The sequence below is a fragment of the Bos mutus genome, chromosome 22, assembly GCF_027580195.1.
Source record: "Bos mutus isolate GX-2022 chromosome 22, NWIPB_WYAK_1.1, whole genome shotgun sequence".
NCBI classification, from domain to species: Eukaryota; Metazoa; Chordata; class Mammalia; order Artiodactyla; family Bovidae; genus Bos; species Bos mutus.
The window spans coordinates 48,238,514-48,265,310 of NC_091638.1; the positions used below are offsets into that span (position 1 = coordinate 48,238,514).

General features: G+C 36.1%; 1 protein-coding gene across 9 annotated transcripts in view; it reads left to right on the top strand.

The window, feature by feature from the left end:
• SFMBT1 (Scm like with four mbt domains 1) overlaps nt 1-26,797 on the top strand; it is a 115,800-nt gene that overhangs the window by 65,203 nt on the left and 23,800 nt on the right. For 8 of the 9 annotated variants that reach the window (XM_070360573.1, XM_070360577.1, XM_070360571.1 and 5 more), the window contains 6 exons: nt 1,396-1,550; nt 10,940-11,034; nt 16,402-16,642; nt 22,301-22,389; nt 24,971-25,217; nt 25,942-26,033. In XM_070360573.1, coding sequence (XP_070216674.1) covers nt 1,523-1,550; nt 10,940-11,034; nt 16,402-16,642; nt 22,301-22,389; nt 24,971-25,217; nt 25,942-26,033 — 792 coding nt within the window. In that variant the 5' untranslated portion in view covers nt 1,396-1,522. Of the gene's footprint in view, nt 1-1,395; nt 1,551-10,939; nt 11,035-12,558; nt 12,632-16,401; nt 16,643-22,300; nt 22,390-24,970; nt 25,218-25,941; nt 26,034-26,797 lie in introns of those variants that run through there. The other variant, XM_070360578.1, reaches the window with a different exon arrangement.

The window sequence follows — 26,797 nt, forward strand, 5'->3', positions numbered from 1 at the left end:
AGTTGTTCCTATCTGTGAAAGTATGAGTTTCAGTGCTTAAGTTGTATGAAAGGACTTTGGATAACTGGTAGTTACCTCAAATGGGATATCCGTAGTATTAACAGTTATTAAGATTTTCTCTATGCTCAGTAGGAAATTTAGTTTTAAAATCTGAAAAGGATGTTATGCTCATTTTACAGATTTAAAAAATGGACATAATGTAGTCTGTATAAGATAGCATATTTATCGTGGGTGGAGCTGGAGCTAGAATCTGTTTAAAAGGTTTTTATGAGAATCCATTCCTGGGGATCGAATACAGATTCAGAATCTTGTTGACAGGTGCAGAGGTATTTCCTCTTGTAGGTATCACAGGCAGCTGTGGCTGTTGAGTTCCTGTCCCACCGTTAGGGTTTTCTGCATTGTTGTCCTTTTGGTCTGTTCACATTCTGCCTTCAGGCAGCAGCTTCTTTCCTCTTTCTACTCTATTAGGCATATGTAAAGGCAGTATCTGAGATTGTTTTGCATGTAAGTAAAGCAGGAATAAATAGATTCATCCATGTGCAGCATGGATGGGCCTCAAAAACATGCTGAGTGAAAGAAGCGAGATACAAGAAACCACATACTGTATGATTCCATTGCTGTGACATGTCCAGAAGTGACAAAATCTCTAGAGACAGAAAGTTGATCAGTGGTTGCCTGAGGCTGGGGATGGAACAGGGAAGAACTGCAGGTGGGAAGGAAGTTCTTTTCCAGAGGGATAGAAATATTCCAAAATTGGAGTATAGTGATGGTTACACAAATCTGTAAATTTACTGAAGATAATTGAATTGTACACTTAAAATGGAACATTTTGGCATGTGAGTTATATCCCAATAAAACTCTTTTTTTTTTTTTTTTTGAAGAATAAATGATATCAGAGCTTATTTTGGAAGAATTGTGCTTTTTTTGTAAGTGTAATTGTAGACAAATATAGTTCATACTTTTTGGTTCTGCATAATATTGTAGGTAAATGAGATGGGAAACTAGATAAAATAATACATTGTATCCTGAATCTTACTAAGACAGAGCTTTGAAAGCTAAACTCCTCCCCCATTCCCCAGAACTTCATTAAGAATTGGAGTTTTTGTGGATAGACCTGCTCAGTATTATAATCTAAGTTGAAGAGGTAGTGATTCACATATATATGTTTATTTGTTGTGATTTTTAGATATCAAGATCTTAATAGCTTGCTCTCTCTGTGTCTACACACACACACATATACCTTCAAAATTAGAAAAGGTGTCGATTTTTGTTTCTAATTACATCTATGCTGCCAGTGTGTTTTTATCTGCCGTTTCAACCCACCAGAGTGTTGCGTCTTATGAGTGAGTAAACACTGGACTGCAGCCTGTTAATGTGTTCTTTTTGATTTTTCAGCACTTTCACTTGGACCCTTCGATGCCCATTGAACAGATGCTTGAGAATTGCAAGTAATCTTCAGATTGTAGCATAACCATAAGGCCTGTCCTCTGTGTGGGGAGGAGCTTACCCATGTGCTGTGGAAATGAACGGGGAGCAGCAGACTGATGCAGGTATCGGTTTTGCTGAGCGGAATCTGTTTTTCGGAGTGCAGAATTCCATTACTCACCTGTGTTACATTGTCAGGCTTATCTTTCTACCACTAAATGGGAAGCTCTTTGAAGATACGAGTTATCTTTCTTTGTACCTGGCACCAGGGGTGCTCAGCCTGTTTGCTGAAAAAGTAAATAACTTTTATGAGCAGACTTCGTTTAAAAAAAAAAGGTAATTTGTTTTGAAGTAATTATCAATTCATAGGAGCTTGCAAAGATTCTGACAGTCTTCATGTACCCATCACACAGCTTCTACTGTAAGTGACATCTCATTTAAGTATAGTGCAATATAAAAGCTGGGAAATTGATATATGTATCAAATGTATGTATTTCTCTATGATTTGTGTAAATTCCTGTAACTGCCACTTCAGTCAAGATACAGAACTATTCCATCGCCACACAGAGCTCCTTTGTACTGCCCCTTTACAGTTACACCGACTCCTCTTCCCCAGCATTCCCTAACCCGAGGTAACCATTAATCATTTCTTCATATCTATAATTTTGTCATTTCCAGAATGTTACATAAGTAGAACCACACAGTATGTGACTTTCTGAGATGGGCTTTTTTTCACTCAAAATAATGCCCCTGAGATCCATCCAAATTCTTGAATATATCAGGAATCTGTTCTCTTTTATTGCTTGGTAGTATTCCATGGATATACTGCCGTTTGGTTAACCATTCATCTGTTGCAGTACATTTTGGTTGCTTCCAGCTTTTGGCTTTTATGAATAAAGCTGCTATGAATAATCATATACATGAGATTTCATTTTTCTGGGATAAATGCCCAGGAGCACCGCTACTTTCCAGTGTGGCTGTACCATATACATTCTTTCCAGCAATGTATGAGATCTGATTTCTTCACATCCTCACAGCCATTTGGTATTGTCACTATTTTTACTGAAGTCGTGCTGATAAATTAACAGATCATCTTGGTCTTACTTTGCATTCCCCTAATGGTTAGTGATGTTGAACAGGTTCTTACTTGCCATCCCTACATCGTCTTCAGTACCATGGCATCGTAGTTTTGGCTCATTTATCAGTCATATTGTTTGTTGCTTTTTAATTGACAACTTTATTGAAGTACTTTTTTTTGAGATACAATTCACATACTGTAAAATTTACCATTTGAAAATATACAATTCAGTGGTTTTTAGTATATTCACAAGCACTACTACTTAATTCCAGAACATTTTCATCACTCCTCAGAAGAAACCATTGGCAGTTATTTCTTGCTTAATCCAGCCTCTGGAGATCATGTCTACTTTCTGTCTCTATGCTGCTGCTGCTGCTAAGTCGCTTCAGTCGTGTCCGACTCTGTGCAACCCCATAGACAGCAGCCCATCAGGCTCCACCATCCCTGGGATTCTCCAGGCAAGAACACTGGAGATAGATTTTACCTATTCATACTCTTTTTTTATTAATGTTTCCATGGTATATCCTTTTCATCCTTTCACTTTCAACCTCTGTGAATCATTATATTTGAAGTACGTTTCTTATAAAACCATATAGTCATTAAAAATTTTTTTTCAGTCTTGTAATTGGTGTGTTTAGACCATTTACAGTTAATGTAATTGTCGATATGTTAAGGCTCATGTGTGCCTTTTTTTTTTTTTTTTTTAACATCTGCCGGTTTTGTTCATTTGTTTTCTCTATTTTTTGTTCCTTTTCCTATCTTCCTGTGGGATACTTGAAAATGTTTTTAGAATTTTGTTTTGATTTGTCTCTACAGTGTTTTTTTTTTTTTTTTTTTTTAAAGATTTTGTTTGCTGGAGTCTTTGTTGCCCTTCAGGCTTTCTCTAGTTGCAGAGTACAGGGGCTACACTCTAGTTGCAGTGCACTGGCTTGTCATTGGGGTGGCTTCTCTTGTGGCATAGCACAGCTTTTAGGCACACAGGCTTCAGAAATCGCGGCTTGCGGGCTCTACAGCACTGGGTCGGTAGTTGTGGCGCACAGGCCTAGTTGCCCCATGGCATGTGGGATCTTCCTAGAGCAGGGGTCGAACCTATATCCCCTGAGTTGGCAGGCAGATTCTTAACCAATCTATCATCAAGGAAGCCCTGTATACTGTTCTTGAGTGTATCTCTGTGTAGCTTTTTTAGTGGTTGCTTTAGGTATTATATATACCTAACATATCCCATTGGAGAAGGCAATGGCACCCCACTCCAGTACTCTCGCCTGGAAAATCCCATGGATGGAGGAGCCTGGTAGGCTGCGTTCCATGGGGTCACTGAGGGTCGGACACGACTGAGCGACTTCACTTTCACTTTTCACTTTCATGCGTTGGAAGAAGGACATGGCAACCCACTCCAGTGTTCTTGCCTGGAGAATCCCAGGGACGGGGAAGCCTGGTGGGCTGCTGTCTATGGGGTCACACAGAGTCGGACACAACTGAAGTGACTTAGCATAGCAAGCAACATATCCCATTCTGCTGATGTTATCATTTTGTTAGAGTGAAGTGTAGAAATTTTACCTGCTTTTTATATCTCCTTACCTACTCTTATTTATAATAAAACTTGTCTTAAATATTTCTCTACATATTTTGAGAACCAGATTAGATATTGTTAAAATTTGGGGGAACTTTCCTGGCTGTTCAGTGGTTAAGACTGCACTTCCAATGCAGGGTGTTACAGGTTCCATCCCTGGTCAGGGAACTAAGATCCCACATGCCTTCTGGTATGGCCAAAAAAAAAAATTTTTTTTTGGCTTCAGCTGTCAAATATAGTTTAGAAAATTCAAGAGAAGAAGGAAAATGTTTCATAATAATGTTTTCCACTATTTTTATTTTTTGTTCTTTATTAATTCCTGATTTTCCAAGATTCCTTTTACTAGCATTTCACTTCTGTTTATTGAATTTCCTTTAGCCATTTTTCTAGTGTAGGTCGGTTGGTGATAAAATTATTAGTTTCCCTGTCTCTGGTCACTTCCCTTAGAAGAGGTACTGTTTCTCTTGCTGCTTTCAAGATTTAATGTCTTTCATTTTCAGCAATTTGACTCTGTGTGTCTGTGTACAGATTTCCTTGGGTTTATCTTGTTTGGGGTTTTCTCAGCTTTTTAAAATTGTAGGCTCATGTCTTTTGACAAATTTGAAACATTTTCAGCCATTATTTCTTCTAGGACTTTTACTGCCTTGTTCTTTCTCTTCTTTTGGAACTCTGAAGACACTTTTGTTAAATCTTTGTTATTGTTGCACAGCTTTATGAGGCTCTTTTCATTTTTTTCTCTGTGTTGTTTAAATTGAAGTGTTTTCTATTGCTCTTTAATTTTAGTGATTCTTTGTTCTCCCCATTCTGCTTATAGAGCTTATCTATGGAGGGTTTTTTTTTTTTGGTTATATTTTCAGTTCTAAAATTTCTTTTTTTAGCTGAGGAGGAATGAGAGATGGGAATAGGTCCAACTTAAAGTGCCACAATCCCACTCTTCTGACAGAGGTTCAATAACTTGTCTTGAATAGATGCTTTTCAGTTTGGGGTTTTTTGTTGTTTTTTTTTTCCCCTTCAGTTAATTTCAGAACTTTGAAATGGTCAAGTTTCATTGTTTAGCCAGTATTTTTGCTGCTTTTCTGAAAGAGTAAGGTATTCACTTTGCTATTTAGGAAGTTGATTTGTTTTCTTTTGTTTTAAATGTTGTCATTAACTCATACAGTATATATATTACGTGTGAATTTAAATCCGTTGCTGTCATCATTCATTTGATGATCAAATTATTCCATTCTCAAGCAGTGAGAGTTGTTTCAGATTGGTTCCTGTGTTCTTTGGATGTGATGTCATTATATCTCTGATAGTTTTAGTCCTTGCTTTCTGGCATAGTAAGATTCCAAGGTTCCTCCGGTACATTTCCTGCCCCAACTTTGCAATCTGACATTTCTCTGAGAAGCTCTTTTTTTTTTTTTTAAGTGGATATGATGTTTATCGGAGAAGGCAATGGTACCTCACTCCAGTCAGTACTCTTGCCTGGAAAATCCCATAGACGGAGGAGCCTGGTAGGCTGCAGTCCATGGGGTCGCTAAGTCGGACACAACTGAGCAACTTCACTTTCACTTTTCACTTTCATGCATTGGAAAAGGAAATGGCAACCCACTCCAGTGTTCTTGCCTGGAGAGTCCCAGGGACGGGGGAGCCTGGTGGGCTGCCATCTGTGGGGTCACACAGAGTCGGACACGACTGAAGCGACTTAGCAGCAGCAGCAGCAGCATGATGTTTATAATCTACAGCCCAGATGCTGGGGTGCTCATTGATAGTAGCTTGCCATTTCTTCTAGGTCTCATCCATAAACATAGCTGGAAAATACACATCATTTTTTTTGTTTGATGCACGATGTGGGGGATCCTAGTTCTGTGACTAGGGATCGAACCTGAGCCCCCTGCAGTGGAAGTGTGGAGTCTCAAGCATTGGACTGCCAGCAAAGTCCCAAAATACACATCTTTTGAAGAGAAAAGAAAATCAGATGGCTTCATCTGATATTTATAATTTTATAAAATTGTATAAATTTTATATAATTTCATAAATAATTTTATAAAATTACAGGGATTTTCTTTCTTTGATTTTTATATCTTTTCTTTTGAAAATGTGTTGTTTTGTAATCTTTAATATCATCACTTATTTGTTTTTATCCTTATTTAAACTTGTTTAAATTGTTTTATCCTTATTTAAACTTATTTATTTATATAATATTCATATAATTTTCTCACAAACAAGAATACCAACATTCCAGATATCAATAGAATAGTAGTGTGTGGTTTAAGATTTCATTGTTTTGTCTTTAAATATATTCCACTCAGGTTTGCAGTCAGAATTCTGTATTTTAATAATGACTTAAAGGGATTCTGTTTTCTTTGTGGTTTTTCCACCAACCATTAGGCATGTTTGTTTAAGTTCATTTTCAGTTTTTAGAATTTTTAATTTAAATATGTTTCTAAATTGTGTAAAGAATATAGTAATTATAAAGTCAAAATTATATTTATAACAACATTCCCACTTTCAGGTTGATAGAATTCATGCTTTTTATTCTTCTCCATATATAAAGAAGGTTTATTACATTTTATCCTGTTGTTCATTTTTTAAAATGTAAAAAGATAGATGTGAGCATTTGCATATATATTCATATCTCTTTGACCCTATGCAAAAATTAGAGCTACAAGAAAAACTGCTCTGTGTTTTGCTGTTTGACTTAATATGTACTGAGGATTATTCCACATCAGTATGTGGAAATCGTTCTCATTCCTTTTTACAGCTGTATAATGTTGGATGTATATACTATATTTTATTCACCCAGTTCCTTACTGATGGACATTTGGATTAATTCCAGTCTTGGTATTACATATATAGTACTACAATGAATAGCCTTGTACATACGTCTTTTTGTATTTTTGCCAGCATATCTTTGGGATAGATTCCTAGAAGTGGGATTGCTGGATCAGAAGGTAAATACATATGTAATTTTGTTAGCTGTTGCCAACAAAAATACAACCCCTTTCACCAGGGTTGTATCATTATACTTTACCTGCCTAATTACTTGCCTCACCATGAAGTGTGTTGTCAAACTTTTAGAATTTTTTCCAATCTGATATCTCAGTGTAGTTTTCATTTGCATTCTTTTAAAATGAGTAACTTTGCACCTCTTTCCATATGTTTAAGGACTATTTGCAATTCAAAAAATTCTCTTTTCATGTATTTTGCTCATTTTTTTATCAGATCATTAATTAGTCTTGTTTTTTCTCAGTTTTTAGGTAGTTTTTTTGATGTATGGGAGATTTTAGTCCTTTAATTCATTGCTTTTATTGCTCCTGTTTATTTATTTATTTTTTAATTAGCATGCTGCTTGAGGGGCTAGGGTTCTTGCCAAGGACCATGAATACAAATTGTCTAGCCTTGTTATGTTCTAGTGATGGAAGTTGGCTTTCTATTGACTCATGCTTCCAGGATGCTCCCAATAAAATCTTTATTGATTTGTTTTATTTCTAGTGAAAAATTTCAAATATGTAGAAATGAATGGAAAACATATAAGGAATACTTCTGTACCTACCATACAGAATTTAAAATTAATAAATAATAAATTAACTTTGTCCAAATTTGTTTTCATGTTTTTAAATTGTGGTATATTATCCATAACATAAAATTTACCATTTTAACCAGGTATACTGGTCATTCACATTGTTGTGCAACCATTAACACCACCATCTCCAAAACTTTTTTATCTTCCTGTACTGGAACTCTGTACCCATTAAACACTAACTCCACATTCCCCTCTCCCCCCCAGTCCTTGGAAACTCCCATTCTTGTTTCTGTCTCTATGAATTTGACTACTCTACCTCAAGTAAGTGGAAACATACAATATTTGATCTTTTGTGCTTGACTTATTTAGTGTAATGTTCTCATAGTTCATCTACATTTTGTAGCCTGTCTCAGAATTTCCTTCCTTTTTGTGACTGAATAATATTCCATTGTATGCATATACCACATTTTGTTTATCCATTCATTTGTTGATGGATACCTGGGTCAGTTACTTCCACCTTTTGGCTGTTGTCAGTATTGCTGCTCTAAACATTCATGTACAGATACCTGTTTGAGTCCCTGTTATCAATTCTTTCGGATATATACCCAGAAGTGAAATTGCTGGATCATATGGTAATTATATTTAAAATGTTTTGAGGAACCACCAAAAAATTTTCCACACTGACTATACCATTTTCTATTCCAAGACCAGCAATGCACAAAGATTCCAATTTCTCATTTCCTTGCCAAAGCTTATTTTCTGCTTTTTGATTATAGCCATCCTAATGAGTATGAGGTGGTGTCTCTCTGTGGTTTTGATTTGCCTTTAATGATATTGAAGATCAGTCCTGGGTATTCATTGGTAGGACTGATGTTGAAGCTGAAACTTCAATACTTTGGCTACCTGATGTGAAGAGCTGACTCCTTTGAAAAGACCCTGATGCTGGGAAAGATTGAGGGCAGGAGGAGAAGGGGACAACAGAGGATGAGATGGTTGGATGGCATCACTGAGTCAGTGGACATGGGTTTCGGTGGACTCTGGGAGTTGGTGATGAACAGGGAAGCCTGGTGTGCTGTGGTTCATGGCGTCGCAAAGAGTCAGACACGACTGAGCAACTGAACTGAATGATGTTGAACACATTTTCATGTGTTCCATTTTTTTAAATTAATAAAACATAATACAGTTTAAGTCTCTCTTACTTTTCTTCTAACCTTCTTTGCTTCCCTCCATCCCCAAAGGTTATTGAAATGCATGTATTTATAAACATTATATTGCAGAGTTTTGTTTTGAGGCTTAAATTATATCTTGTACTTTTTATTCTGCACCTGCTTTTTTTTTTTACTTGATGTGATTTTTTTTTTTTTTTTTTGAGATTTATATGTCAATCCGTTCATTCATTTCAGCTGTTACATAGTAGTGCTCCATTGTAGGATTGCCATCATGTATCTGTTCTCCTACTGATTGCTTCTGTCTGTTGCTGTTAGAAACAGTACTGTGGTGAGCGTCCCTGTGTTTGCTTGCCTCCTTGTGTCTGTGTGACGCATAGACTCCCCAAGGGTGTACTCATTCAGCAGCTGTTTATCGTAGACCTGGTAGTGTTAGGCATGGGCAGTGGGAACGCGTCTGAATAAAGCCCTGCTTCTAAGCAGCTTATGTGAATTGGGGTGATTGGGTTACAATGAAGTGTTTGAATCTTTGCTCCCTCAGCAAAAATGTGCTGAGTCTCTGCTATGACAGAAATAGAGCATTTTCCAAAACAACGTTGCTGTCTTCATAGAGTTTGTTGTCTAGTGGGGAAGATAAAAAGACATAAGGTATACTTTGAGGTAGGAATGAATGCCTTGAAGATAATGAAAGCAGAGGCTGGGGGCTTCTACTTTAGATGTGCACTGATGGAAGGCCTTTCTGGTTGCTGGAAGGTCTTTCTGAAGAGGTGTTTGAGTAGAGGCTGAATGAAGTAAAGCTGTGAATGACACAGGGGAATGAGCCTAAGCTGAGGTAATAACTAACCTAGGGGCTTTGAGGAGAGAACGTGGTTAGAAAGTAAACAAACAAACCTCAGTGTTCTTTGAGTGCAGTGAGCAAGCAAGAGGCTGGTTGGGGATGCAGTGGCAAGGTCAGGAGCTAGGAGTCAGATCATATAGGGCCTTTGTAGTCTCCCAGAGATTTTAGGTTTATTGCGTGATTAAAAGGTGAAAGGTATTGTTGTTAGACCTTGCACTTAGAGCAGTAGAAATGGTGGGAAGTGATTAGACTTGGGGTATTTTTAAAGATAGTACCTACAGAACTTTCTGATTAATTGAATGTAAGATTGAAAGAAAGAGAAAAAAGTAAGAATAACTCCACAGTTTTTGGGTTGAGCCAAAATATCAGCCAGTGGTATCTTTTACTCAATTTGAGGACACTAAGGAAGAAGAGATTGAAAATTTAAGTTTGAAAGGCCTATTAAAGATCTCAAATACTTGGCAATTAGATACCAACTTACGGTCCAGAGTTATTATAATAGTTACACTCTCACCAGCTTTATATGATCCATTTAGGCGAATCCCAAATGGATCCTAGCAGGAGAGAGCATGTCACACTCTATGGTGTTGAGATTCATTCATAATCAGTGCATTAAGTGGAAATAAAAGTGTTAGTTGCTCAGTCATGTCCAACTCTTTAGGATCCCATGGACTGTAGTCCACCTGGCTCCTCTGTCCATGGAATTCTCCAGACAAGAATACCAGAGTGGGTAGCCATTCTCTTCCCCAGGGGATCTTCCCAACCCGGGGATCAAACCCTGGTCTCCCACATTGCAGGCAGATTCTTTACCATCTGAACCCCCAGATCAGATCAGTTGCTCAATTGTGTCTGACTCTTTGCGACCCCATGAATCGCAGCACGCCAGGCCTCCCTGTCCATCACCAACTCCCGGAGTTCACTCAGACTCACGTCCATCGAGTCGGTGATGCCATCCAGCCATCTCATCCTCTGTCGTCCCCTTTCTCCCCCTGCCCCAATCCCTCCCAGCATCAGAGTCTTTTCCAATGAGTCAACTCTTCGCATGAGGTGGCCAAAGTACTGGAGTTTCAGCTTTAGCATCATTCCTTCCAAAGAAATCCCAGGGCTGATCTCCTTCAGAATGGACTGGTTGGATCTCCTTGCAGTCCAAGGGGATCTCTGAACCCCCAGGGGAGCCCAAATCAGTGCATTAAGGGAAACTGCTATTTAAAAAGAAAACTTAGTTATCCTGGATGTAAAGTAAATTAACTTGTGAAGTAAGTTGTAAATTAGGTTTACTAAGTTTATATTTTTATATCTTGAGTTTTCTCTAATTGGGTCTTGCCTGTTTTGTGTTGTTTTGTTTTAATTCCAGATGCTGGATCTGGAGTGGAAGAAGTGGAGTTAAGCTGGGAAGACTATCTAGAAGAGACAGGGTCCACAGCAGTTCCCTACGGGTCTTTTAAACATGTAAGTGGTGACTATATTGCTTGACTCCCTGATCCTTTTTCATTTAGAAAAAATGAAAATCTTTTTTCATTTGATCTTTTTTCATTTAGAGACCTTATCGTATGGATCAGTTTTAAATTCCTGATATGATAACATCTCTGCCATATCTGAGCTTGGTTCTAATATCTGCTCTGTCTATTCAAACTGTGTTTTTTGTCTTGCAGTAGCTCTGTAAGTTTTTGTTGAAAGCTGGATATGTTAATAATATACTGAGTAAAAAAAAAAAGAAATAAATGAGTTTTCATTGTTTTCTGTTTATCCAGATAAAAGTTAGGCTGATTTTACTGTTCGTTTTAGCTGTGGGTGTGAGAGGCTAAAAGGTACTTTGCTGTCGTTTATTTTGCCTCACCTTTTGTACAGGAGCCCTCTTAATGTGGTGGTAAGGTACGAGGGGAGCAAAAGCATTCTCTAGTCCTGTGATTTGGTCTCAGTGTTTTAGTGAGCCTGAGTTGTGTGTATTCTTTCCCCTATTTTGGAGGCTAGAGGGGGCTGGAGTTGGGTATTTTCCTTACCTTAGATCAGTAAGGTTCTGTTCACTGTAGTTGGTTAGGACCTAGTGAAATAGTTTTTCTTGAGGGTTAGTCTTGTTAAGAAGAACAGAACGCTTTGGATGTATTTTATGATGCTGCTTTCTTCTCTCCCATATTGCAGGCAGATTCTTTACCATCTGAGCCATCGGGGAAGCCCAATTTTTGTTATAACTTGTCTCAAAGAATTTTCTAATTTCCTTTGTGATTTCTTTTTTGATCTGTTGGCTAGCTGTGTTTAATATGCACATATTTGTGAATTTTTTAGTTTTCCTTGTGTTACTGAGTTCAAGTTTTATTCCATTGTGATCAGAAAAGTTACTTTGTATGATTTTTTATTTTTGTCCTGATATGGTCAGTCCTGGAGAATGTTCCATGTTCATTTGAGAGGAATGTGCATTCTCCTGTTGCTGAGTAGTGTTCTCTTTACATCTATTAGGTCTCGTTGATTTATAATCTTGTTTAAGTCTTCTGTTTCCTTTCTGTCTAGTCATTCGATCCTATATTAATTGTAGGGTACCAATTTGTTTAGACATCAGCACAACCTTGATACCAAACCTAATAATTCAAGAAGAGAAAATTACAGAGATGTGTCACTTACAATGACTGATGCAAAAATAGCTTCATACAAAGTAAACTTTGTATACCAAACTGAATGTACCTGTATTTAAAAAGGATAATACATTAATAACAAGTTGATTTTTTCCAGGAATGCAGGATGGCTTAACATTTGAAAATAAACCAGCATAATTCACCATAGTAGTAGAGTAAAGGAGAAAATTTTTACTACTATCACAATATATAAAGAAAATTATTGATAAAATTCCATATCCACTTATGATAAAATTCTTAGCAATCTATAGATGAGAATGTCCTTAATTTGATGATGTGTATATATACAAAATCTACAGAAAACTATTAATAGTAATATGATTCATATTTCTTTTTATTATGGAAGAAGACAAAAATTATGCTGGTTAACATGATTCCTATTTGATAATTGTATTGGAGGATCTAACCAATACAATAAGGTAAGAAAAACAATTAAAATGTTTAAAAATTGAGAAGGAAGGGGAAAAAATCATTATTTGCAGATGAATAATATATAAAATAATGTACAACTATATTAGAATTAATGAGTAATTTTTGCAAGATTTTTAAATACAAGACAGATATAAAAAAAGGTTATATTTCTATATACTAGTAACAGACAAAAATGGAAGCTGAAAGATGTGATTTACAATAACATAAAAAACATCAAATGTAACAGATATTTGCAAAGAGACACAAATCTTTATTGAAATAACTTAAAATGAAGGAATATGCCTTGTTCATATAATGGAAGACTCATTGTTTTAAAGATGTCAGTTCTCCCCAAACAAATCTGTAGATTTACTGCAACTCAAATCAAACACCAAAAAAAATTAGGTAGAAATTGACAAACTGATTCAAATAAGTAAAACCTGACCTCAATCTAAGACCACAGATAGAGATTAATTCAGGGTGGATATTAGTTCTCAATATGAAAGGCTTCTAGAAAGTAATATAGTAGTATTGATATATCTTATGACCTCTCGGGATAGGGAGAATTTGTTTAAAAATACAGAAAATTAATTAACCTTTTAATGGAAAAATATTGATGGATCAGAGTATATTGCAATTAATGACTTCTATTTATCAGACAACACTATCAAGAAAATGATATTTGTAATACAAGTAATTAGCAAACTGATATCTAGAATACTGAGTCAAAAGTTGGCAAAAAATTTAGGCATTCCCCAGAAGAAGTCTTAAGTGGCTAATAAAATATAAACATTCTCAAGTCTATAAATAATAATACAAATTAAAATCACAGCAAGATAATATAATACATGCTTCAAGATGGTTAAAATGAAAAAAGCTGAAAATACAGTAATATTGGTTAGAATGTTGGAGCAAGAAGATTTCTTGTACGCTATTGGGAGAGTACATTGGTGCAACCACTTTGGGAAACAGCTTGGACGTATCTTTTTAAGAACTCATGTAGGTATGCATCAAGTGACATACGGATCTATTCTTATAATCATGACAGTGTTATTAGTAGTCTTCCAAAACTGTGAACTATCCAGAGTGCCTTCTCCTAGAAGAATTAGAATGGATAAATTATGACGTATGTGTATAATGGAACATTATACAGGAGTGAAAAGAGATCAAGTACTGTTATGTGCAACAGCACAAATGAATCTCATAAGCAGTGTTGGGCAAGAAAAGCATTCATACTGCATAATTTTGCCCACATAGTGCTGAAACACAGGCAGTGTTAAACTGTAGTGTTATAATTTAGGATAGTGATTACCTTTCAGGAATACAGCAGGTTAGTGATTAGAATAAAAATGAAGTTTTACACAGGATGTATACTTTCCCTTTCTGGCTTCTCGTTTGCAGAAGCCCCCTCACTTCCCAGTGGTTATGATGGCCACATTGTACTTAGTTGTTGTGTTTCCATGGGCTCCTCCAATGCATGACAGTTCCTCATTCTCTCTGTCTTTCATGGTGTGGATACTTTTGAAGTGCAAATCATATACTAGTTATTAAGCTAAGCTAAGCTAAGCTAAGTCACTTCAGTCGTGTCCGACTCTGTGCGACCCCATAGACGGCAGCCTGCCAAGCTCCCCCGTCCCTGGGATTCTCCAGGCAAGAACACTGGAGTGGGTTGCCATTTCCTTCTCCAATGCATGAAAGTGAAAAATTAAAGTGAAGTTGCTCAGTTGTGTTGGTACAAAAATAATTGCGGTCTTGCATTGTTGAACTTGGCTGTTTGATATCAGAATACGTTCTTTTATTAATGTGGTTATGTTACACCATCATTTTAATACACATTTCTCACTTTATATTTTTTTGCTAGTGACTTATTATTTGCTGTTTATTTTATATTCATTTTAAACTAGGGAAATGATGTTAGATGAAAGGCAGATTCGAGCAGTTTTCTTATTCGAGTTCAAAATGGGTCATAAAGCGGTGGAGACAACTCACAACATCAACAACACATTTGGCCCAGAAACTGCTAACGAATGTATATTGCAGTAGTGATTCAAGAAGTTTTGCAAAGGAGATGAGACCCTTAAAGATGAGGAGCTTTAAGCCACTGCTCTCCTCAGTGACTGGCCATCGGAAGTTGACAATGACCAATTGAGAGGATCATCAAAGCTCATCCTCTTAAAACTACAGAAGAAATTGCCGAGGACTTCAATGTCGACCATTCTGTATTCGTTTGGCATTTGAAGCAAATTGGAAAGGTGAAAAAGCTTGATAAGTGGGTACCTCATGAGATGACCACAAATCAAAATACCGTCATTTTGAAGTGTCATCTTCTCTTATTCTATGCAATAGTGAACCACTTCTTGATTGGATTGTGACGTGTGATGAAAAATGGATTTTATATGACAACCGGTGATGACCAACGCAGTGACTGGACTGAGGAGAAGCTCCAAAGCACTTCCCAAATCCAAACTTGCACCCAAGAAAGGTGATGGTCACTGTTTGGTGAACTGCTGCCTGTCTGATCATTACAGCTTTCTGAATCCTGGCAAAACCATTACATCTGAGAAGTATGCTCAGCCAGTTGATGAGATGCACTGAAGACTCACAAGGGTCGAACACGACTGAGCAACTGAACTGAACTGCACAGAAAACTGCAATGCTTGCAACTAGTGTTGGTCAACAGAATGGGACAAATTCTCCTCCACAACAACACCTGACCACGCGTCGCACAACTAGCATTGGGCTATGAAGATTTTGCCTCATCTGCCATACTCACCTGACCGCTTGCCAACCAACTACCACTTCTTGAAACATCTTGACAACTTTTTGCAGGGGAAATGCTTCTACAACCAGCAGGAGGCAGAAAATGCTTTCCAAGAGTTTGTTGAATCCCAAAGCATGGATTTTTGTGCTACAGGAATAAGCAAACTTATTTCTCATTGGCAAAAATGTGTTGATTCTAATGATTCCTATTTTGATTAATAAAGATATGTTTGAACCTAGTTATAATGACTTAAAATTCATGGTCCAGAACTGCAATTACTTTTTCACCAACCTAAATGTTTTAGGTTTCTTAGTTGGGCTTTGGTTTTTCTCGTGATTAACTTGAATTTATGCATTTTGGTTTATGCACTTCTTTGTCCCACAGTAAGAAACCTGGCTCTCATTATTTAGTACATACGTACAGGATTTTCAGAATTGCAGACTGCAGCGTTTGTGACTATATAATTTGTCATTTAAATTAGGGCACTTTTGAGAGAGAGAGGAGGCATTATTAGTTATTATTCAGAGATAACAGGTGTAAACACAGACTGTTTCAGGGAAACTGGGAAATATGGCTCCCTCTGTATGGTATGTATTATACATATTTATTATCAATATAACTTCTGTTTGTCCTTTACTTTTTCTAGCTTCATGAATTTTCTTCTTTTGAATGATTAAGAAATCACTCTTGAAATCTTAATGTGTTGAAGGTTGTTAAAATGGTGAACATTCAGTGGTCTGTATATTTAATAGAAAGCATATTCTATAATCATGATAGACAGCTTTCGTGGAATACTGACTTCTCTTAAAGCTCCTTCAGGGTTGATGGGACCGAACAGCATTGCTAGTCCCTGTTTTGTTTGGATTACTCCTGTGAGTTAGAACTGAAATTTCTCAGATTTCCCTTGAGAAGATTTTATTGCATTTAGTGCTTTAGAATGGTAAGTCTTAAAGAATGTTGGCCAAAGAAGTACTCATTAGATGTTTTTCTGGTGTTTAATAACATGTCTCTGTTCAGGTGGACACACGTTTGCAAAATGGATTTGCTCCTGGGATGAAACTGGAGGTGGCTGTGAAAACTGACCCTGAAACCTACTGGGTTGCCACCATCATTACCACCTGTGAGCAGCTGCTCCTCCTCCGCTACGATGGCTACGGGGAGGATCGCAGAGCAGACTTCTGGTGTGACATCAGGAAAGCTGACCTCTATCCCATTGGGTGGTGTGAACAGAATAAAAAGACCCTCGAAGCCCCAGAAGGTAATGGCGATACGTCATATCCAGATGTGATGTGGTATTGATATAGGAAAATTTAGGCTGTCCACAGTCTTAAGATTTTCACATCTCCTAAGCACATTAGTCTTCCTAACTTCTTTGGGTTAGTATTTTGAATGAGAATATTTATAAGGAATAATATAAATTTCCATTAGAAAAAATTATTTTCTGTGCTCCTTACAAGCCTCAATCTTTTATGACATTCATAGGGAGCATCAGTTGTTTACCATCCTGTGGGTGTGTGAGGCTCTCTGAGTTTAACTTGTAGGTCTGGCTGTCTTAGAGTACATTGGGCCAGGTTGTTTCTCTTTCTGATTTTACTGTCCTCCCTCCTATTACCTTCAGACAGTCTGGGACCTGTGAGCTTTTAAAGTAAACCAGCTGAAGCTCCCTTTGAGGAAAGAGCCCTACTGGGAGTAGAATCCAAATTAAGCAGGACAGAGACAATAGGACAAAAGGAAGAGAAGAGTCATATAAACATGGAAAAAGGAAAGAGATGGCCTTAAGAAAATTTAGACCTTATATGCTTTTCTTCCAGCTTCTTATTTTGTTATATTGATAATTTTAGATTTACAGAAATATTTCAGATTTGCACAAATATAGAAAATTCTTGGGGCCTTATTGTCAGCTTTCCCCAAATGTTGGTATTGTATCACATTTACTTTATCCTCCTTTCTTCCCTCTCTGTCTTTGTCTCTCTCTTTTCTCTCTCTCTCTCTCTCTCTCTCACACACACACACACACACACACACACGTATCTTTTTAATGAACCATTGAGAGTCACTTGTAGACACAATGCCTTTTTTATTTTTTTTCCTTTTTACTCTTAACATGAGAATACACCTCTAAAAATGGACATTGATGAACACAGTAAAATAATAAAATCAGGAAATTAGCTTTGATATAATACTGTTGTTTAATCTATAGAGCTTGTTCTGTTTTCATCAATAATGTTTTTATAGTAAAATGTTCCTATAGTAAAAGAAAATCCCAAGTCATTTGTTACATTCATTTATCATGTCTCCTAAAGATTCCTTTAATCTGGGGCAGTTCCTTAGTCTTTTGTTCCAAAGTCTTCCATGACTTTGACATCTTTGAAAGTTACGGGCCAGTTTTCCCACTAATGTTCATTATGTCTTGGATCCAAAACGTTCATTATTCCCCGTATCTTTTCCTTGTCCAAGATTTCAGTATATTTGGCTGTCATCTTTTTAGTTTCCTTAACCTTTCTTTGTCTTCCTTGATGTTGACATTTTTGAGGAGTATAGGCCAATTATTTTTTAGCATGTGTCACAATTTAGGTTTGTCTGATGTTTACTTACATTCAGACTGTGGACATTTGGTAGGAAAAAATGCAGAAGTAATGCTGTGTCCTTCTGGTGCATGATGTTAGGAGACAACATGCTGTTAATTTGTCCGGTCACTAACTTGTGATATTAACTTTCATCACTTAAGTTGATATATTCCAAATTTTTCCACTGTAAAATTACTTTTACCATTTTTAATTAGTATCTTGTGGGCAGATACCTTAAAATTATGTTAATATCTCTTTAGTCTTTAAACATCACCCACTATTTTTGGCATCCATTGGTAATTTTTATCTGAAACAGTTACTACTAATGCTTAGCGAGTGTTTTTTTCTAATTCCTTCTACATTTCATAATTGGCTTTCTACTACAGAAAGGGCTTTCCCTTTTCTCCTGTTTACACACATGTGTTTGTGTATGCATCTGTATTTATGTATATATGTCAGTGTAGACTCATGAGTCTTACTCAGTGGATTATGATCCTTGCTGTCATTATTTATTTTGATGATCACACTGTCCTAGATTTGGCCAGTGGACACCTCTTCAAGCTGGCAGATGTGTCCCTTGCTATGTTCCCATTATTCTTTGAATAGTTTCTTATTCAGGAAACTTTCCCCTGCCTCAACCCTGAAATCAGCCATTTCTCTAGGAATCCCTGGTGATTTTCTTTTTTTTTTTTTGTATTTTGAAGGATGATATTTACAAATGAAGATCTGAGTGTTTAGACTCCTGGGGTTTTTGTGGGCTTCTAGCTGATCATTAACATTCTGTGAAAAAACAATGTAAGAGAAAGTTCTGGAGACATGAAGTTACCTGGCCCACTATCTCAAGAGTATAGCAAAATCACCTCATTTAAACATGAACAACAGGAAATGATTTCTGTCAAGTCTCATACAAGGTCAAGTTATAATTTTTTTAAAAAGGCAAAAAGGAAGAATAAAATCCTTCCAGAGAAACATAATCACAAAAGAGGTGAACACTGTATCAGACAAAAACATTTCAAAACAGGATAAAAGAAAATAGTAACTACAATAGAGCAGTGAGAAAACCATAAATAAAATTTATAAAAATTAGAAAATGAACTGACTAGAGAAAAGGAAGATTTGGAAAAAAAAAATAGAAGTTAGACAAGAACTAGAAGTTTAAAAATAGTTGAAATGAAGACTAAGATGAAAACAGGAGTGACTCAAGCATGAGTAATGGAACAGAAAGAGAAGAGGAAAAAGAAGAAAAATTTTAATTAAAAGAAATAAAAAGGACTTGGAGAAAATAATATAGGTTGGCAAAAATAGACGTCCCTGAAGATAAGAACCAAAGCAATGAAATAATAAAATACTGTAAACTATAATTTAAGAAAACTATGGAAATCAAATAGGATGTAAAAATACATATTGAAAGGTTTCACTATGTACATGGAGAAATCAAATGAGAACAGCTACATCAAGGTGTGTATTAAACTCTAAAGCAGAAATGGATCCCTTGATCATTTAGGCAAAAAACACTTAAGTTTCTTGAAAAGTTAAGAAAACAAGATTGTCACCAGACTGATCGACAACATGCTTTATGCCAAAAGATGACAGGGTAACATATTTAAGAAATTCAGTAAAAGAATATACAAGGCCAAGATTTTATGTTTAGCCAAACTGAGCTTCAGGTGTAAAGGCCACATGTTAGGAATATGTAGAGACCCAGGGAATATTGTTCCCATGAGCCCTTCCAAAGAAATCCACTAGAGAATGAGCCACAGAAAATCAAACAAATGAAGAAATGTTAGTGTGACAATGGTTAGTGAAACCCTAAATGACTCTTGAGAGTCCCTTGGACTGCAAGGAGATTCAACCAGTCCATTCTAAAGGAGATAAGTCCTGGGTGTTCATTGGAAGGACTGATGCTAAAGCTGAAACTCCAATACTTTGGTCACCTCATGTGAAGAGTTGACTCATTGGAAAAGACCCTGATGCTGAGAGGGATTGGGGGCAGGAGGAGAAGGGGACGACAGAGGATGAGATGGCTGGATGTCATCACCAACTCGATGGACGTGAGTTTGAGTGAACTCCGGGAGTTGGTGATGGACAGGGAGGCCTGGCGTGCTGCGATTCATGGGGTTGCAAAGAGTCGGACACGACTGAGCGACTGAATTGAACTGAAATGTATATATGGCTATAGAATTTAAAGCTAAAAGATGGTTATAAGAGAGACAACATAAATACAGTATAGCTGTAAAAAACATGGGACCACAGTGGAGAGAACAGGTGAATGGTGGTATAAGCTTATTCATCCTCCCTCCCCCTTTGAAAACAGGGTTATTGCCTAATAATTTAACTGATTACCTTTCGTGTGTGAACTGGGAGTAAAATGCTGTTACGTGAAATGAGATGCTGAAAGAGAGGAGAAAAAGGAGGTTATTGCTAACTTAACGTTGTTTGTTAAAAAAAAGAAATAGAAAATAGTCTAAAATTAAAGAGGACTAGAATTGTTACATAAAGATATAGTATAAACATAACCAGAAGAAAAAAAAGAACCACAGACTTTTCTAAGTGCCAAAAGATAGATTTTAAAAAGAAAAAGTATATATTTAAATAAAATATATCACATAGTGAAAGACTATAGATCCACACAGGTAATTTATGTAATATTAAACAATAAGTCAGCATTGAGGCCATATCTTTGATAATGTAAATAAATTATGTTTATAAATAAATTATATATAAATTAATGGGCTTTCTCTTCTATTAAAAGTACACAATTCAGGTTGGCTCACAAAGTAAAACCCACTTCTGTGCTATTACAGGAAACATACGTAAATGGAGATATTCTGAAAGAATAAACAGAAAAGGATGGACAAAGATACGTAGACCAGGTGCAAATAGAAAGCAGGAGTCTCAGTCTTGATATCTGACAAAGGTGGAATTCAGATCAGAAAGCACTGTAAGAGACAAAGAAGGGTATTTTATTGTTATTTTTCTAATTGAAGTATAGTTGATTTACAATGTTGTGTTGGTTTCAAGTATTCAGCAGAGTGATTCAGTTATACATATTATATAAATTCTTTTTTAGGTTCTTTTCCATATAGGTTATTGCAAGATACTGAATATAGTTCCCTGTGCTGTACAGTGGATCCTCGTTGTTTCTCTGTTTTGTGTGTGCTCATGTATATCTGTTAATCTCAAACTCCTAATTTATCCCTCTCCCTCCCCTTTGATAACTGTAAGTTTGTTTTCTATGTCTGTGAGTCTGTTTCTGTTTTGTAAATAAGTTCATTTGTATCCATTTTTTAGATTCCACGTAAAAGTGATATCATATGATATTTGTCTTTGACTTATGTCACTTAGCATGATTAATCTCTTGGTCCACCATGTTGCTACAGATGGCATTATTTCATTCTTTGTTATAACTGAGTAATATTCTGTTGTGTGTGTATAACAGTATATATCACCTTTCCAAAGAAGACTACTTCATAGTGACAGAAGGTACAGTCATTAAGAAAAAGAAACAGTCTATCTACATACATCAAAGGAGTGGTCTCCAGATGCTTTGTTACATGAATAAAGAAAAATCCATATTGAATGAGGGAGGAAGAAGATATATGAATGTGTGTGTGAATTTCATTTTTTAAAAATGAAGGAATACTTTTTTTAATTGAACAACGGTTGAATAGCAGTAAGGAACACACCATTTTAAAAAGTTACCTATAGGAAAAGGAGGGAATAGGATGAAGGGGACAAAGACAAAAGCCAGATTTTCTGAATGTAACTTACTTTGTAGAATTGAATTTTGAACCATGTAAATATTCTATATAACTTGTGAAAAAAAGTTTTAAAAAATGCAAATAAATCTGTGTTTGGAGCTTGTGAATTAACTACCCAAAATAGAAAAACTATTTCAATGATTTTCAAATACAGTAATTTAAATGTATGTCCCTGTGGGGAAAGTTACCTGTGGAGAAAGAACGGAATAGGATGAAGGGAACAAGGATAAAAGGCAGTTGTTGAAACTACCGTACATGGGGATTCATTATATTATTTTCTCTACTTTTCGGTATGTTTGAAAATTTCCACAATAAAAAAGTAGCTTATTTTTGAATAACATTATACTGACAGTGATACTTACAGTGAGTTGGGCCCGTTCTCCTTTTTTTTTGGATAAAACTAACCAGGAAGTAACTCATATCTACAGGAGTATTATTTTTAAGCTCTCAAAGAATCAATATGTTGGGCTCTTACATATTAAAAAGTTAAATGCATCTCTAAACCATTTTCACAGAGTTAGTTTTCTGTATTCTGTGTGGTTTACTTTCTTTGTGTTTCGTGGCTGACAGTATGATTCCGTCATCTAGGCATCAGAGATAAAGTGTCTGACTGGGATGAGTTTCTACGGCAGACCCTGACCGGAGCATGTAGTCCTCCTGTTCCACTGCTAGAGGGCGTGAGTATTATTGCTTCCAGAATCAGGATGGAAAACTAATGTTCCTCTTCAGGGAATCTTAAAATGGCTTGCTTATTTACCACTCTGAGTCAGTTCAGCATTACTACTACAAACCCAGGTGTAGGTCTTAAGGGTGTAAACTTACCCTCAGGGGTTGTAAACTGGTGGCTTGCTCAGAGCCTAGAATGTTTTTTAATTGGTTGCAAACACATAAAACGCTGTAGTTTTCCAGATTCTTTCACGCAGCTTGGAAATGTGGCCTTTTTCAGCTCTCACTTGGGACTGAGCCAGGGTTGAATCTTTTGGTGTGGACATGTGTAACTCCCACACCAGGTGACTTGAGAGACCCCTTTTCTTTTTCCCAGAAGATCCTGCAGCACTACCTACCTACTTTCAGCAGTTCTTTTAAATTAGTGTAGCTTTTGGGCTTTTTGGTGAATATAGATAATCTTATTTTTGTGAAATGAATTTATTGGTTATGATGTTTCTAATTTACATTTTGTCTCTGTTATACCAGCAAAATTGTTTGTAGCATATGTGAAATGTGGTTTGTGAAGGTTCCAATGTCTTTACATCCTTACCAACACCTGTTGTTCTGTTTTTGGCTATAGCTGTCCTATTGTGTGTAAAGTGGCTTCTCACTTTGAGTTGCATTTCCCTAATGACTGGTAATATTGAAAATCTTTCTATGTGCTTCTTTTTTGGAGAAGTATCTGCTCATTTTAAAATTGGGCTATTTATCTTTTTATTATTGGCTTGTAAGGGTTACTTATAAATTCAAATTACAAGTCTAGATCAAGATATATGATTTTTAAAATGTTTTATCCTGTTTTGTAGATTGTTTTTTCACTTTCTTGAAGATATTGTTTGTAGAACAAAAGTTTATTTCGATGTAATCCAATTTATCTTTTTTTGTCTTAATCTTTAAGAAGGCTTTGCTTAACTCAAGGTCATAAAGGTTTGCTCCTATATTCTGAATGTTTTATAGTTCTAACTCTTATATATTTGATTCTGTGATCCATTCACAATTCCCCTTTTAAGCTTGATTGTTGAATTTGTTTCTAGGTGATCTTTATATTTTATACACGCATACCTCAATTTATTGTGCTTCACTTTACTGTGCTTTACAGATACTGCAGTTTTTACAAATTGAAGCTCTGTGGCAACCCTTCTTTGAGCAAGTCTGTTGGCACTATTTTTCCAGCAGTGTTTGCTTACTTTGTGTTTCTGTATTACATTTTGGTAATTCTCACAATGTTTCAAACTTTTTCATTATTATTATATTTGTATGATCTCTAATCAGTGATCTTTGATGTAACTATTGTATTAAGTTTTTTGTTCTGTATTTTTAAATTAAAGTTTATGCATTGTTTTTTTAGACATAATGCTATTGCATACTTAATAGACTAACTATAGTACAAACTTAATTTTTATATATACCAGGAAGCCAAAAAATTAGTTTGGTTCACTTTATTTCTATATTTACTTTATTGCTGTAGTCTGGAACTGAACCTGCAATATCTCAGAGGTGTGCCTGTACTCTGACACATTTAATTACGTTTAGTCAGGGTCTGGCTCACCACTCAGTAACATATGAATAAATGAATTAATCTGCTCTGTAATGACTTTGATTCAGCCATTTTTATCTTTAGTTGTGAATGTGTGCCTTTATTTGTTCATGTGTTCTTTTGCACATATATAAATATGTAATTATCATAGAACAGTTCTTAGGAGGAAAAAAATTAAGTTTGAACATTAAGAAATGATGACATGATATATTGAAATCACCCTTTTTTATTTCTTTTTTCTAGTTTTTAGTAGTATATCTAAAGAATGAGAATTAAACTTTTCCTTTCGTTGAGTGTATTCAAAACACTTACTCTATTATTCGTAAGAGCATTGTTGTGAAATGAGTAAAACATCAGAAATAACTGAAATCCCATCAGTATGTAAGTGGATAAACTACTGCCCAAGTATAATAGAGAATATCAGTAAAGCAGATTAAAAGAATGAGGAAGATTTGTATGTGCTGTAATAGAAAGATAGCTATAAAATATTAAGTGATACAAACACACTGAAAAACAATATATAGTTTTCAAAAAATACAAGAGAGAGAAAAAGATAAGACATGGATGGATGTTGACTTGGGTGTAAAAAACCTATTCTCACAGAGTGTTTGCCAAAGCATTTATCGTGTTCTTTCCTGGAGGTGGGTTGTGGGTGATTTTTACTTTTGTCATGTTTGATTTTTTTTTTTTTAATGATGATCATACTTGGCTTTTACAAAGACTTAAGTAATGATGATATTTTAAAAATTCTTTCTAGATGAAACTATGTAGCATAGTCCTAGAGATAGAAATCTTTTAGAATAGTTCTATTGCTTTATAGTAAATTTTCTTTAAGGTAGATATTTTCACATCACCAGAAATAATACTATACAGACTTGTCTAATATTAGGCGGTTCAGCGTCCCTAGCTTTGAATGGATAAGAATATAAAAGCTAGTTTGAGTTCATTTAAAACTTGACTTTTAAAAATATTATGTTACCTCTCATAAAATCATTTTGCTTTTTTACCTATAGCTCCGTAACGGGAGGAATCCTTTAGATCTCATTGCTCCAGGTTCCAGGCTGGAATGTCAAGCTTTCCAGGACTCTTTAAGTACTTGGATTGTTACTGTGGTAGACAACATTGGGGGAAGGCTGAAGCTGCGTTATGAAGGACTTGAGGGTTCTGATAATGTTGAACATTGGTTGTATTACTTGGATCCGTTTCTTCATCACGTTGGTTGGGCTGCTCAACAAGGGTATGAGCTTCAACCCCCATCAGGTGAGGAGCAATACAACATTTTTCTTTTAATATTGGGCATTATTGTTTATTAATATCAATGAGACTGAAAAATACATTATTCTGCATGTTACAAAAGCCTTTGTTGATTTGCATAATAGAAGTATTGCAAATGTATATGGAATATGTAAATGCCTTTTTTTTTTTTTGGAGGGGGGAGCTTTGTTGCCTTAGTAATTTGCCACACATACTGATATACCTTCTGCCCCAGCTTTTACTGACTTCTGCCCTAAGTTATACTGACCCCTTACCAAAACTGAAGAAAAGTTCTCTAAGTAGCATTCAAATAGACGTAGGAGTAGGACAGGTCTTGAGTTCAAAGCGGATTATTGATTAAAGATATTCCAGTTTAAAAAAATGAAAAACTTTAAAAAAAAGATATTAAAATAGGAGTTAATGTTGAAATCACTCGCATTCATTATTATATACTGCAATTTGGATGTTGTATTATTTTGTGGACTGGAGTAATCCTTATGGTCTCATGATAGGTGTTTTTACTCAACTACTACCCAGGTTCTGAACAGAGGACACAAGGTACTGAAGTTTAAGTAGGACTGCTCTGAGTAAAGACGGTATAAGTGGGCTTGAACCCCTCCCTTTTCCCAGGGGAAAGTGACTTTTTTGTTTATGTGAATGATTTCAGAGCAGTTATAAAATTTGTAAGTTCTCAGATCACTTAAAGCATCCTGTCTTGTTTTAACTAAAGCCATCAGACATCTGAAAAATGAAGCTGAGTGGCAAGAGATCTTGGCCAAAGTCAAAGAGGAGGAAGAGCCATTACCATCTTATTTGTTTAAGGTAAAAACAAAAATGTGGTAGATAGGGACTTGTCTTCTCACAGTAGAGTACAGCAATATGAGGAAGCTGCAAAGTGTGAAATAACCCCTGGTGTCAGTGAGAGCGCTGTGATGACTGAAGGAGACGAAGAGGTTTCAAGGCTGGAGTGATGATCATCCTTCCTTTTTACCTGAAGGTAGTCTAGGTTTTCTCCCGAATGCTCTTAAAGCATTCTGAGTCTTTTCTGCTTTTAAACTACATAGCCCTGACTTGTATTAAAATAAGCTTGTTGTTTTCTGTGGATGGTCCTTGTGTTCCAAATGTAGTGAGTAGGAGTGCTTGCTCCCTTTGGTTTTCTTTTTTTCCTGAATAGTTTTTTCTAGGCTAGGAAGATAATTACAGGACTAGATTATTTAATAGAAGCTGGACAGTTTCATTATTTTAATTAAGAGTAGTTTTCAGGACTTCCCTGGTGATGCAGTGGATAAGAATCCACCTGCCAATGCAGGAGACAAGCGTGCAATCCCTGTTCTGGAAAGATCCTACATGCCATGGAGCAACCAAGCTTGTGCACTGCAAGTACTGAGCCTGTAGTCTAGAGCCCAGGAGCCACAACTAATGAGCCTGCATGTTAGAACTACTGAGGCCTGTGTTCCTAGAGCCTATGCTCTATAACGAGAAGTTACCACAGTGAGAAGCCCACACACCACAACAAGGAGTAGCCCCCGCTAGAGAAAGCCTGTAGGCAGCAACAAAGACCCAGTACAACCAAAAGCAAGTAAATA